Raw genomic sequence first — 15,568 nt, 5'->3', positions numbered from 1 at the left:
ATGAAATGTAGTATAAAATAAATAATCTGATGTGTGGTGTGTTAGGTTCTAAGACTTTAGGAATTAATGTATTAGAACTTCAATTTGTAATCTGTTGACAAACCATGATTGAAATATAAAGTCTAGGTTTAGGCTTGTTCAAAGTGTGTTTATTTGTAAAATTGAAATCGAGTGATTGTAGAAATTATTGAACTAAATCTGCAAGGCTCGATCGATCGAACCACGTGCAGATTTGCACGCTTGTATTAAATTTTAGCCTATACTAATTGTCTAGGGTCATATTAACGGATATTCTTAGAGAAATTGTTAATAAATTATATTTTGATAGTTTTGACACAATTTTTATGAGAAATATAAAAAGTTATCAATAAAATTAATTGTTTTATCATTTTCTCATAAAATGTTTTTAAAATAGTTTCTAAATCAATACCCTTAAGAAATTCATTAACGTTTCCCAATTATCTATAGCCAAGAACATCATTAAATGCTTCTTTCTTGTCTTTTGCATGTCTGTCTTCATTCTTCACTCTTGTCTTTTACATGTCTGTCTTCGCTATTTTAATATAAGAACTTATTTTTTTCCTATTTTATATATTCACTTTTCAAAACACTCTACATCATATTATATATTTCACATTTAATTAAAATATCAATTTTCTTGATTTTTTTAAATTATGTATCTTTCTTCACACACTACTATTTACTTTTTTCCTTCATCCTCAAGATATATAAAGAAAGAATTAAAAACTAAATGCAAATTGAGTAATATCAACGTAAATTTACGGTTATACTTACTGTAGTGAGGGTGAATTTTTGGCTTAATTGGCTTTAGTTTTGTCTTTTTAAAAAAAAAAATTGTTATTATTATTATATTAGCGCTAATGCAAGTCATCTTCTTATGTCACTCCCTTACCTCATCAACCACTAAACAGTCCAAACTCATCTTCTTAAGTCAGTCTCTTACCTCTTCTAGTCATTATATAATATATTTTCTATCAAACTAATCACTTTTACAACACTGTTTCCATACAATGTCCTGCTCTCACTGTTCATTTAAAAAAATTAATTAATTTTTTTTTTAAGAAGCCCCTCAAATGTGTTTCTTTTGGCTATAAATTGTCGGGCTTTACATGTCTCAGACTTCAATTATGGTTTACTCCGAAATGGGCTTGCTCAAGCTTCCATTGGTGGTTTTACTTTGCTCCGTTTTTTCTCTTTTGAGTTTCATAGCACTCTGTGATGCCTCAGAGCTCACTGTGAAGTTCTTGGAGACTCCCCAAGCATTCTCAAATCGCAGCTCAACCACATTCGTCTTTGAAGTACTTGTCGGTGGGAGTGGCGCTTGCACCAATTGTAATATCACTTGCAAGGTACGTATAGGCTCTAGTAATACTTTGAGCTAGTTTTACTTGGCTTTTGCTTTGGGTGCTCTGCTGAGCTGCTCTCTCTCTTTCTCTGTCACGAGTTTATATGTTTCCTGGTACTGTACTTAATTAATGTAAGGGAGTTGGTTGATTTCAGAGAGTGATTAGCACTTCTTTCCACTCTGTAAGGATGTAACGAGCTTAAATTTTCGCTTAGAGTTTAGACTAATCAAGAAAACTATTTGGAATTCATTTTATTTATATGTACATATTTTTGTATTTTACTTTAGTTGATAAGATTATTATAGCGAACGATTACTCATATTCTTCCTGGTGCCAGGCTAAATTAATGGAATATTTTTTATTTGTTGCTTTGTGTGTGCGCTTTGCTTTCCAACTCAATGGTAAGTGGGAAGCGAAGAAGCTGCATCATGGTTTGATATATTGGGAAAACCTTGGTTTTTCTCTTGATGTTCATTTGGCTTGGTCCACACAATAATAGGTTAATTAACTTGTTGGTGCAGCTGGACGATGGCTCTGGCAGCATTATTGCTTCTGAATGTGAAAATGGGACGGTTTTGTGTGAAGGCTTGCAGGATGGAAATCATAAATTTGAGGTTTGCCCCAACGGATCTCAAGGAGTTGGCTGCAGTAGCTATAACTGGACTGTCGGTTAAGAATCTTCCTTTCTTCCTTTAATTCTTTTTCTAATTGTTATTATATTCTCATCAATTACCACTCAACTTCAAATAAGACCTTCTTGCTTGAAAGTCTTCAACAGCTATGTCTATGAAGAAATGTTTCCCCCTCCCATGAGCTTATATTGTGTTCGTCTTTAGTACCAAATTTCTAATTTAACAAAACCCATCTACTCAATTTTAAATTTTTTGTGAACTGCATGTATTTTACCTTTCTATTCCTATTCTGAAGACTTAAACACGCCCCCACATTGAAGTTTAGTTTGGGACTTTATGATGTAACAATCCAGTTTAGCTTTTCTCGCATTCATGCTGACTTATACTTTGTCTGTAAATTAGCTGATTCATATTATACCTTAACTTTGCAGATACAGTCCCGCCAACGGCAGATATCACCGCCTCAACTAATTTCACAAATGCTCTGAATGTTCCTATAAATATATCTTTCAGTGAGCCCTGTACTGGTGGACCAGGTTTTGTATGTTCGTCTGTGAATGCTTGCAATGTGAGTAGGTAGCTAACAAACATGTAAAAAAGCCTTTAAATTGATTTTATGTTCTCTCTTTGATTCTTGCATTATTCTAGTGTTTCAGAATTGTGGTTTTTGGTTGATTTGTCTCAACCTTGCTATTATTGAAGTATGGCTTTGGTTGATTTGAGAAAAATAAAATCGAGTTCTCTCTATTGTAATGGAGTCCACATACAACAAGCAATAATGGTGGATTATCTCCCTAGTCAAGGATTTTTATCAGATCTTTTTCATAAGGATATTTTATAATAACACCGCTTGAAACACTTATCAATGTATGATATAATCATCTTTTAAAAATTTTTGAATTACTGACAAATGTCTTGAAATTCCTCATATGGAACTGTCCACCATGTTAATTGTGTAGATGTGTAAATCGAATTCCATAATCTAGGTTCTCTGACTAGTTATGTTGTCTAGACTGAATAATAAATTGAATTCTAACATTTTCATCACTTTTGGAAAACTCTTTACAGCTTTTGGTCCATGGTGCTGGCAAAGTTATACCAAACTCGCTCAAAATTCTACAGCCAAACCTCCAATATTCTGTCCTTGTGGGTTTATCATCCACTGCTCAGTATGGGCGAGTGAATTTGGTAATGGGTAAGAATTTTTGTACGGACAGTGCAGGGAACAAATTTGAAAGAAACAAGAATTCTTATTTCACTCTGCGTTTCGGTGAGTAGTTTTTATTTCAGGTTGAGTTATAAGTGACATGTCCTTTCATATCTATTCTTGTTTATATCTAATTGATGCCATGAACTTACTTATTGGCAATTTTTATCATAATAAAATGAATAATCTGGACTGTTTATGTAGCTGACCTTGTCTAATTTGATTGATTGTTGTTGTTGTTGTTGTTGCTGCTGCTGTTGTCAATGTGTTCTTTACATGCTCTGTTCATTAATTCTACAGATAGACGACCTATGGTTGTCAACTTAACTACTCATGTTTCCGAAAGGCAAGTTGTACTTGGCGACGTTAATGGTGAAACTAGACTGGTGCGAGCAACTAATAATTGTGTTAAACTAAGGATCTGTTTAACCTTTCTAGTGCCAGTTCTCAACTCATCTGCAGAAATTTTAAAATCTCTTGAGCCGAAAATTTTATATTCTCTCCCAAAGCGTCAGGGCAAGCTTCTTCCTCTGAATGTCAGTAAAGATGATCCTGGGCATCGCAGATTTGAATTTATGGTCAGATGGTTCTCACTAACTTATTTTATTTTTCAGCAATGAGAATAGAAGTTGGTTCATAGGTTAGGAGCCTGTTTAGTTGTCCTATGAATTTGGAATGGCTCATTTATTTATTTATTTTATAATATGTAATGCACATTATCATCTTGAATGGGGTCACTTGGAAACATTGGAGCCATTAATTGTATTGGGAAAGTTAAATCATTTTAAAAAATTTTACATGGTTGCACATCTTGAACTTTCCCCTAATATAAAATGCAAAATGGTATTGATTGTCACAGTCATTGCTGCACATCATATACACACGCTACAAGCTTCATGTTTGAAATGTGGACTTCCTTAAAAAATATGAATATTGCATGTGAAATTGTACATTATGTGTGTGTGAGACAACATTTATAGCTATTTATATCTCTAGGGCCTATTTCTCTCATACCTTTTCTTGCTTATTAATTTTCACTCTCTACTTTCAGGTTGATGGATGTATATCTGGCATGGCTATAGTCACAGTAGGAATTGATGAAAACTCTATAACAAGCATACATGGGACTCCAGTTTCCTATTTGGTACGGTTGACAATAGTTTACAAGTGTTACAAGTAGAAAATAAATCATCTGTTTGTGGAAAGCTTTAGGTGTATCAAAAAAAAAAAAAAGATTATATGCAATCAGGAAAGCTTTATATTTAAATGTATATTTGTTGGGTGTTTCCTCCTGATTGATATAATTGTGACCTTCAGATTCTTTGAGGCCTGCTCCAATGTTGATTACACCACCTTCTGATTATCTGACGCCTGAGATAAGGTTAAGTACACTCCCTTTAGATTTTCTTGGGCCTGATGTAAATTTGACTACTCTGCTCCACATGAGGACAAGAGAACACAACATCTTTATGTGGATAGAATTCAAGGAGCCTGTATTTGACTTCAACAGTTCTGATATATTAATCAAAGGAGGGGAATTAGCGAGGCAAGTCATTTCTGGTTACCTTTGTGTCTTAGTATATTAACTAGTACATGAACACATACATCACATACATAATGAACCCACACACAATTGAGAAACCATGATGATGACCTTTTTACATACCATTTGGGTTCTTGATGGAAATACTATTTCAATCAGTATGGCATATTATTATTTACTCTTGACATATTTTCATTTTTGTTCCTTTCCAACGATAGTCATTACCATTTTCAGCTTTGAAGGAGGAGAAGGTGAAAGAAAATATGCTGTAGAGATAAATGTAACTGACGATGTTGTATCTGTCAAAGTTCCGGAAAATGTAGCTCACGATGTTGCTGGAAACAAAAATCTAGCTTCCGAAACTCTACTAGTAAGGCCATGTAAGGGTTCTCACTCTTATTTCTTGTTGTCAGCTCAATTGTAGTCCTACAACTAAGCCCTAGATGACACTTTTGAGCTCTTTAATTTTCTTATTTATTTACTGATGTAAGGTTAAAAATATATATACAGATTCTGTGCCCATAATATCTACTGTAATTTCTACGTTTGCGACTGCTTCATTTGTGGCGACATCTATTGCTGCCGGGCTGCTTACAGCTTCAACTGCAAGCCTTTCCTCTATTGGGACATTTTCTCCACCATTTTCTTCTCTTTCTGATCCTGCGAGTAATCTTTTTGTATGATATCTAACTCATTTGAACTGTTATTTCATTAATTGATTATTTAGTTATACCATGATTATATGTAGCATTTTGACAATCAAGAAAAATAATTAGAAATACCGTGGAACAAATTGACTCTTTTCCTCCTCCTATAAAAATAATTTTCCTTGATATCTTATACATAAAATCAATCAATATATATATATAAAAACAGAGCCCTCACTTGAGAAAGCATGAGGTTTTACCAAATGACGCATTCTATATAAATAGAATTGAAATATTCAAGTGTCACATCAAAGACAAAAACAAATTAAATATTGATTTTTTGTTTCATTTAGTTCAATGTTTCAAGACTTTTATAATTAACAAATAAATATTATTTGTATCATTTGGTTCAATGTTTCAAGACTTTTTGTTCCTCACACATACGCACAATACTCTTTGCATTTTAATTCACCATGTTCGTCTCTTGCACTTCGATCCCTTAATATATCTACTCATAGCCCTTTATGTCATTCCATGTCAAATACACACAAACCAAAAACGATGTTATTTACCTTTAATCTTTCGACAATACCTACCTAGCTCTAACATTGTTGTCTCATCTAATCTTAACTCATATGAGTTGGTTGCAACCAAGGAATGGGGGCTAGCATTTTATATTGAATGACACCAGCAATTACGATTTTGATGTAAAGGTCGAACGTTGTGGATTTGTGGGTTTTGTAAATGATGTAATTAATTGTGAGTGTTTGGGATATATATTTTGTTTTAGAATTAAGGAGAAAGAGAAAAATACATTATATATCAACTTTTATTCTATAATATTCCTCTAAAGTTTTTTTTTTCCCCCTTCTCATTACTACAATTTATAATTGTTGCTTTCTATGATGAACTCATTTCTAATAAAGCTCTATAACAATTATGCTATAACACATATACAACATTCTCTAAAACCATCTTACATAAAACATTACAACATTATCCATGCATTGCACGAGTAACTTACTAGTTTAATATATAATTGAGCTCTCTAAATATTTTCTTTGTTTTGAGACTTTTGACCATATGTTATTTTAATATTGGCAATTTGGATTAAAGATGAGAGAGAGAGAGAGAGAGAGAGAGAGAGAGGGGGAAAAAAAAAAAGATAATATGCAATCAGGAAAGCTTTATATTTAAATGTATATTTGTTGGGTGTTTCCTCCTGATAGATACAATTGTGACCTTCAGATTCTTTGAGGCCTGCTCCAATGTTGATTAAACCACCTTCAGATTCTCTGATGCCTGATATAAGGTTAAGTACACCCCCTTCAGATTCTCTGGGGCCTGATGTAAATTTGACTACTCTGCTCCACGAGGACAAGAGAACACAACATCTTTATGTGGATAGAATTCATGGAGCCTGTATTTGACTTCAACGGTTCTGAAATATTAATCAAAGGAGGGGAATTAGTGAGGCAAGTCATTTCTGGTTACCTCTGTGTCTAAGTATATTAACCAATACATGAACACATACATCACATACATAATGAACCCACACACAATTGAGAAGCCATGATGATGACCTTTTTACATACCATTTGGGTTCTTGATGGAAATACTATTCCAATCAGTATGGCATATTTACTCTTGACATATTTTCATTTTTGTTCCTTTCCAATGATAGTCATTACCATTTTCAGCTTTGAACCAAAAAGTGAAAGAAAATATGCTGTAGTGATAAGAGCATTCCATGACCATGATTTTGTATTTGTCAATGTCCCCGAAAATGTAACTCACGACGTTGCTGGAAACAAAAATCAAGCTTCCGAAACTCTACTAGTAAGGCCATGTAAGGGTTCTCACTCTTATCTCTTGTTGTCAGCTCAATTGTAGTCCAACAACTAAACCCTAGATGACACTTTTGAGCTCTTTAATTTTCTTATTTATTTACTGATGTAAGGTTAAAAATATATATACAGATTCCGTGCCCATAATATCTACTGTAATTTCTACGTTTGCAACTGCTTCATTTGTGGCGACATCTATTGCTACCGGGCTGCTTGCGGCTTCAACTGCAAGCCTTTCCTCTATTGGGACATTTCCTCCAACATTTTCTTCTCTTTCTGATCCTGCGAGTAATCTTTTTGTATGATATCTAACTCATTTGAACTGTTATTTCATTAATTGATTATTTAGTTATACCATGATTATATGTAGCCTTTTGACAATCAAGAAAAATAATTAGAAATACTGTGGAACAAATTGACCCTTTTCCTCCTCCTGTAAAAATAATTTTCCTTGATATTTTATACATAAAATTACTCAATATATATATAAAAGTAGAGCCCTTATGTGAGAAAGCATGATATTTTGCCAAGTGACACATTCTATGCAAAGAGAATTGAAATATTCAAGTGTCACATCAAAGATAAGAACAAATTAAATATTGACTTTTTGTTTCATTTAGTTCAATGTTTCAAGACTTTTATAATTAACAAATAAATATTCTTTGTATTCTTTGGTTCAATATTTCAAAACTTTTTGTTCCTCACACATACACTCAATATTCTTTGCATTTTAATTCACCATGTTCACCTCTTGCACTTCTACCTTTATATATCTACCCATCACCCTTCATGCCATTCTATGTCAAATACACACAAACCAAAAACGATGTTATATACTTTTAATCTTTCGATAATACCTACTTAGCTCTAACATTGTTGTCTCATCTAATCTTAACCCATATGAGTTGGTTACAACCAAGGAATGAGGGCTTGCATTTTACTTTGAATGACAACTGCAATTACGATTTTGATGTAAAGGTTGAACGTTGTGGATTTATGGGTTTTGTAAATGATGTAATTAATTGTGAGTGTTTGGAATATATATTTTGTTTTAGAATTAAGGAGAAAGAGAAAGATACATTCTATATCAACTTTTATTCTATAATATTCCTCTAATTTTTTTTCCCTTCTCATTACTTCAATTGAATAATTATAATGGATCTGTGTGTACAATTTATAATTGTTGCTTTCTCTAATGAACTCATTTCTAATAAAGCTCTATAACAATTACGCAATAATACATATACAGCATCGCACGGGTAACTTATGCTATAATACATATTAAACTAGTAAGTTTCATAATACATATAACAATTACGCTATTATCCATGTATCGCACGGGTAACTTACTAATTTAATATATAATTGAGCTCTCTAAATATTTTCTTTGTTTTGAGACTTTTGACCATGTTATTCTAATATTGGCGATTAAAGATGAGAGAGAGAGAGAGGGGGGGTGGGGGACAAATAACAATAGACCCTTATGAAAGCATCATTCTTGTAGACTTTATCAAACCTTATATATGGTTTTTGGCTGGTAGATTAGTGTAACATACTATCATTTAAGTATCCTATAAAAATAACTTATCAAACCTACTGAACTGTATCATTCTTGTAAAACTAACTAGCATTTTTCCTTTTCTCTTTCATACAGAGAATGGGAGGCCATATTCAGGTTTTTGCATTATCTAGATGGTTGGGAGTACCACTACCAGTGGAGTATTATGAATTTTCAAGGGGTATGCAATGGAGCATTCCCTACTTCATGCATTCAACCGCTTGGATTTGGGAATAGCCTTATGTTGCACACCCCGGGAAAATTCCTGAATCATGAATTTTAGACCTAGGAGGGATGTGAGTTGGTAGGAGACACTTGAGTGAGTGCGCCCAGTTTCCCAAGGAAGCATGAAGTAGGGAATGCTCCATTGCATACCCCTTGAAAATTCATAATACTCCACTGGTAGTGGTACTCCCAACCATCTAGATAATGCAAAAACCTGAATATGGCCTCCCATTCTCTGTATGAAAGAGAAAAGGAAAAATGCTAGTTAGTTTTACAAGAATGATACAGTTCAGTAGGTTTGATAAGTTATTTTTATAGGATACTTAAATGATAGTATGTTACACTAATCTACCAGCCAAAAACCATATATAAGGTTTGATAAAGTCTACAAGAATGATGCTTTCATAAGGGTCTATTGTTATTTGTCCCCCACCCCCCCTCTCTCTCTCTCTCATNTTGTGGGGAAACGACTCGGCCTAGTTGAACGGGACATACTTTGTGCTGAACTCGGTGGAGCCAAGTCAGTGCCGCCAGACCCTCTCCAGCTTCGTCATCAGGGGCAATGATAGAGAGAATGGGGCCTCTTAAATCTTCGAATAGAGGCACTAACATGGTTAGGCAACCAGAGTTCTGTATCCTGTTCATGTCCACCGGCCTTCATTACCAGGACTAAAGTTACTTGGGCTATTCTGGATTTCCCCGTCCTACTTGAATCACTTGATTATCTTCTTTGTATAGATTCGCTTTGCAAATGTAATACCAGTAGAGAGGAACCAGAGCAAGCTCAGCAGTAGAAAAGACACAGCAACCAGAATCAGAGTGCCAACTACAATCCCTGATGTCGTTCCTCCTTAATTCACAAAAGTGAGAAAATATTAAGCCACGTAGTTATGTAGTATTAGCTTTAAACCATGATAAAGAGCATGTTAAATGTGCAAAAAAAATGTGAATTTGGTTCTAGATACACATTTGCATAACTCTAATATGATGCAGTCAAGATAACTATGCCTATGAATATTTTCATGCACGGAGAAGTGATTTGAGTTAATGTCCAAATAATGTGAAACATAAGCTGTATTGCAATTCTTAAATATGTGAGGAGATGGGACTCTAGACCAGTTTTGGTGCCATCCAATATGATAATTATATATGTCCATAAGACTTATTGAACAAGACGGGAACATGGATTCCTCACAATTGGAAAGTAGTGTAGAAAAAATTACTCGATAGAAAGTAAAAAAGCATAGCTCATTCTATGGCATATCATAATGAGAAATAGGCAATTCCTTGATTAATGAATTCAATATAAGTAATGAGTTTATAGAAGCTAATATGGGGTTTGCAATTAGTAAAAGAAAAGCCAAGCAGCATAATTATCTTTTGAAACTCAACTTTTGCATGATAAATGCATATTTAAGGATTCATATGTTGGGGAAGGAACAAGCTTTCAAGTTACCTCTAATTAGAGCAGCAGAGGCCTCACAAATACTAGGCACTGCAAGATTAACAAGGAATATTTCAAATCTTGGGAATGCGAGTACTCCATAACCCTTCTGCTTTGCTTCCTGAATTTTAGTATGGCAAGGAGTAAAGCATTGCACACAAGATCAAGTACTGTAGCAACTCCGGCAGTCCCATTGACATCTAGCACAAGTGCTCATACACATGGTGATTATCAGATCATTGCCCCTGATGACAAAACTGAAGAGGTAGAGGTTTCTAGGGGTAGTGTTCCTACACATGCAGAAGCATCTCCTATCCAAAATCTATTTATGCAACTCAGAATATACTACACATTGATTGAGTCCGTGAGACGCGTTTTGCTAGGGGCTATGGGAGGTGCCTATAAGAATACTTGGTCTTCTACGATTCCCACTATAATCTTGTTATGCATCACTTCTTTGCAGCTCTTCTTCCTTGTTCTCGAGAAGCCATTTATTAAGAGACGAGTTCAATTGGTTGAGATAATCTCAGTTGCCAGTGAAGTATGTTTATTTGCTCTCTTTTTGGTTCTCGTGGACAAGGAATTGTCACCCAAGCAAGAGACTATAGTTGGAGTGTCCATGCTTGTACTTTTCCTGATGGGATTTTTACCACAGATTGCGAATCAATTGTATGCTTTGCGCAGACAGATAAAGCACCTAGACACAACTGAAATGCGTTTTCGAACCGGTTTGAGGATAGCTTCATTTGGAATTCTTCTGTTTTTCATCTCACAGGATTCTCTGGAAAAGCTAGATTGTTTTGGGGATAATGAGCCTAATGACACTGGTGGCCAAAGGGATGAAGAGTCAACTAATGACACTGGTGGCCAAAGGGATGAAGAGTCTAATGCAACTGAAAGGAACAGGAACTCTGGGAGAAGGAACAAGAACCCTAAGAACAGGAACAGGAACTCAGAAACTACTGTGCCAGAAAAATCATGGTTAAACCAACTAGTAAAGGTTGTTACAAACTGTTTGGGGATTGCCTGAGATAATTTGAAGATGGCAGCCAGCAATGTGACCTATTAGAATTGTTATTTGATTTATTAGGTGTTATGTTAGTTGCTTAATTAGTTGTTATTCGATAAGCATGCGTGTAAGGCTTCTGTAAAAGCCAATGAATATAATATTGGATTATCAGAATGTTTGTGAGAAAAATCAAACTTATATATGTTTGTTAGGAGGTCCTGGTAACCCCTCAACGCATAACCATAAAATTTCTTTGACATTTACTTTTCATGTTTCTCTCTTTTTCTCACCACGTGGGAAAAAAAAGGTGCAGCTTGCGACCAAGGTGGTCATAACCGAAGAGAGAGGAGAGAGAATGTTTCAATAATCTATATATTTATATATATCTAAGTTGAAGAGTAGCAATTATTGTTGCTACACCCCTGTTAATCCACCTCATCCATCACATCATTAGTCTTTTTCATATTTATTTTTTAAATTTACTTTTTTTTTTTACAATATTAACTGTATAAATATATTGACTTTACAAATTCATTTTAGTTGGTTTTAGCTTTACAAATTCATTTTAGGTGGTTTTAACTTCACATATTCATTTACTTTAATTTTGATGTTATAACTAAATAATAAATCAATGAAAAGTCAAAACAAAAGTGTTGTCTACATCTATTCCTCTTAGGCGCTTTTAAATTTAAATATTATTTTGCCCTTTTATCTTCCTTATTTTGGCTCTTCTTATTCTCATCATTTTATTATAAATTTGCCACTCGATCTCTTCTATTCTATGCATCTTTTTCCTATACAAAAAAGGCTCTCTCTCTCTCTCTCTCTCTCTCTCTCTCTCTCTCTCAATTTTGTTTTTTCATTTTTTGTTGGATTTTTTTTTCCTTGCATTTCTACCTTAGATTGATGAATGTTTATGTTTTTTAGAATTCTACTTTTGATTGCTTATAACTGAAAAATGAAATCAATGAAGAATAAAAAATATTTTTAAAAAATTGTCTATAAAAAATGTATTCACATAGGTCTTGCTTAATCATTGATGTTAGAAAAGATCTAACTTGATAGCTGCCCATAAGAGGATCTCCAACTAGAGGTTTGTACCCTTTTGACTAATTCATATGTGTTTTTTTAATGCAAATACAACACTAAATACTTTTAATGAATGGTGTTTGTTGTTTGATCTAATATGGAAAAAAAATTCATATTATAATATGTTATATTTTGTGTTTGAAAGCTTGGATTTGTGTGAAAACACAAGGGCTTGTTCATATCCCCAAATAAAACTTACGGCTAGATCTCTTACTTAATCAAAGTGTGGAACAAGAGTAAATGTGCGCAATGAATCATTACTACTCTAGTAAATAAACACGAACAACAAACAATAAAAGTAAAGTATAAGAGTAAGAGAAGAGAGATGCAACCACAAGATAACACCAAGATATGTTATCGAAGAGGAAATCGAAGACCTCGATGAAAAACCTCTATGTCACCCTCCAAGCGGTAAATTGATCCCCTAGAGAATAAAGTTGGAGTACATGAATAACAAAAGACCCCTTCAAGCCTAGTCTACCCAATGTACTTGAGCCCTCCAAGCTCCTACTACCAATTGACTTGAAGAAGCCTTGTCTTCTCTAACTCTTCATGTTAGGACATATATGTTTTAACTTGTTTAAGAACATATGTCACTTAGTCATGTAAATTGGCTAATCCTTTGACAAAATGCACTTTGCTTGTAATTGGGTAGTTCTAGGTGTTTTTAATACTTCAAGAAACAATGTTTCAAGATCAAGTGTTGAAGTCATCAAGTCTGTCCAAGAGAAAGCAAGTTGAAGTGCAAGATTTTTAAAGCTCGACACCTTCTCGATAGCTACCTCGACACCTGGCTATCTGTCGAGATCTTCAGCTGATTCTTATCGCAATCTCGATAGCTTCTCGATAGCTGGTCGATCGATCGAGAAAATTTCTCTCTTTTTCTCACCACGTGGGAAAAAAAAGGTGCAGCTTGCGACCAAGGTGGTCATAACCGAAGAGAGAGGAGAGAGAATGTTTCAATAATCTATATATTTATATATATCTAAGTTGAAGAGTAGCAATTATTGTTGCTACACCCCTGTTAAGCCACCTCATCCGTCACATCATTAGTCTTTTTCATATTTATTTTTAAATTTACTTTTTTTTTTTACAATATTAACTATATAAATATATTGACTTTACAAATTCATTTTAGGTGGTTTTAACTTTACATATTCATTTACTTTAATTTTGATGTTATAACTAAATAATAAATCAATGAAAAGTCAAAACAAAAGTGTTGTCTACATCTATTCCTCTTAGGCGCTTTTAAATTTAAATATTATTTTGCCCTTTTATCTTTTTTATTTTGGCTCTTCTTATTCTCATCATCTTATTATAAATTTTCCACTCGATCTCTTCTATTCTATGCATCTTTTTCCTATACAAAAAAGGCTCTCTCTCTCTCTCTCTCTCTCTCTCTCAATTTTGTTTTTTCATTTTTTGTTGGATTTTTTTTTTCCTTGCATTTCTACCTTAGATTGATGAATGTTTATGTTTTTTAGAATTCTACTTTTGATTGCTTATAACTGAAAAATGAAATCAATGAAGAATAAAAAATATTTTTAAAAAATTGTCTATAAAAAATGTATTCACATAGGTCTTGCTTAATCATTGATGTTAGAAAAGATCTAACTTGATAGCTGCCCATAAGAGGATCTCCAACTAGAGGTTTGTACCCTTTTGACTAATTCATATGTGTTTTTTTAATGCAAATACAACACTAAATACTTTTAATGAATGGTGTTTGTTGTTTGATCTAATATGGAAAAAAAAATTCATATTATAATATGTTATATTTTGTGTTTGAAAGCTTGGATTTGTGTGAAAACACAAGGGCTTGTTCATATCCCCAAATAAAACTTACGGCTAGATTGCTTTTACTCTTACTTAATCAAAGTGTGGAACAAGAGTAAATGTGCGCAATGAATCATTACTACTCTAGTAAATAAACACGAACAACAAACAATAAAAGTAAAGTATAAGAGTAAGAGAAGAGAGATGCAACCACAAGATAACACCAAGATATGTTATCGAAGAGGAAATTGAAGACCTCGATGAAAAACCTCTATGTCGCCCTCCAAGTAGTAAATTGATCCCCTAGAGAACAAAGTTGGAGTACATGAATAACAAAAGACCCCTTCAAGCCTAGTCTACCCAATGTACTTGAGCCCTCCAAGCTTTTACTACCAATTGACTTGACAAAGCCTTATCTTCTCTAACTCTTCAAATCATGCAATAAGCCCGATTGCATTTGCCAAGCCTCACCGGCTTCTTTTGGCAAATATCCTCTTAAGGTATGACAATGGGAGAGGGAAATGGAAGAGGCTAGAATGATTTCTCACTAGGGATGAGTAGCTCTCTCTCTAAAAGATGGGTGTGTATGTTGTAGAAAACCTATCTAGGGTTTTTCTCTCTGAATGGCCTCCTTAAAATTTGTGGGAAATAAGGGTATATTTATAGTATGGGTGAAGGGTAAGAAAGTCACGCTTAAAAATTCTCCAGGTAGAGAGTTTTGCGGGTATCTTGCGAGGAGGCCTTACCCGCAAGATACTCGCGAAATCCTCCAGGCTGGCATGACTCTTCAGATTCTAACATGTGCTTCTCACGTGGCTCTTTTGCAGGTTAGCTTCTCGCGAGCTTCTTGCGAAATCTACTTGTTCTTCAATTCATGTTTAATTCTTCACCAACTTAATACTAAACCCAATACAATAAAATCTCACAAAATACAAGGAACAAAATTAAAGCAATTACAACACTTTTTGTCATGAAATAAATCCAACATAAAACAAAGTTGTAAATCACAACTTTACGATCTCTCCCTTTGGCTATTCTGTGACAAAACACCTTATAACAGACTCTAGACTTCAACGTGAGTATGGGAACAACGGCAAAACTCACTTACACCTAAATCTAGAAGTTGTGATGAACTTGGAACATATATACCTGATACCTGAAACACTTGCACAAAACACATTAGACTCTCAAGGTAAAGCAAGTAATAAAAGGACAAGTATA

At 34.0% G+C, this 15,568-nt stretch overlaps 1 protein-coding gene across 1 annotated transcript; it reads left to right on the top strand.

The window, feature by feature from the left end:
* Positions 1-1,126: 1,126 nt before the first annotated feature.
* LOC112011977 (uncharacterized) lies at positions 1,127-9,007 on the top strand. Its single transcript, XM_065775192.1, has 10 exons — positions 1,127-1,370; positions 1,889-2,036; positions 2,431-2,567; positions 3,068-3,269; positions 3,507-3,784; positions 4,258-4,350; positions 4,524-4,752; positions 4,984-5,129; positions 5,260-5,426; positions 8,898-9,007. The coding sequence occupies exons 1-7, from the start codon at positions 1,131-1,133 to the stop codon at positions 4,530-4,532; spliced, it is 1,107 nt and encodes a 368-aa protein (XP_065631264.1). The 5' UTR covers positions 1,127-1,130; the 3' UTR covers positions 4,533-4,752; positions 4,984-5,129; positions 5,260-5,426; positions 8,898-9,007.
* The last annotated feature ends 6,561 nt before the right edge of the window (positions 9,008-15,568 follow it).

Source organism: Quercus suber, unplaced genomic scaffold (assembly GCF_002906115.3).
Source record: "Quercus suber isolate HL8 unplaced genomic scaffold, Cork oak 2.0 scaffold_106, whole genome shotgun sequence".
NCBI lineage: Eukaryota > Viridiplantae > Streptophyta > Magnoliopsida > Fagales > Fagaceae > Quercus > Quercus suber.
This window is presented reverse-complemented; position numbering and strand designations above follow the sequence as displayed.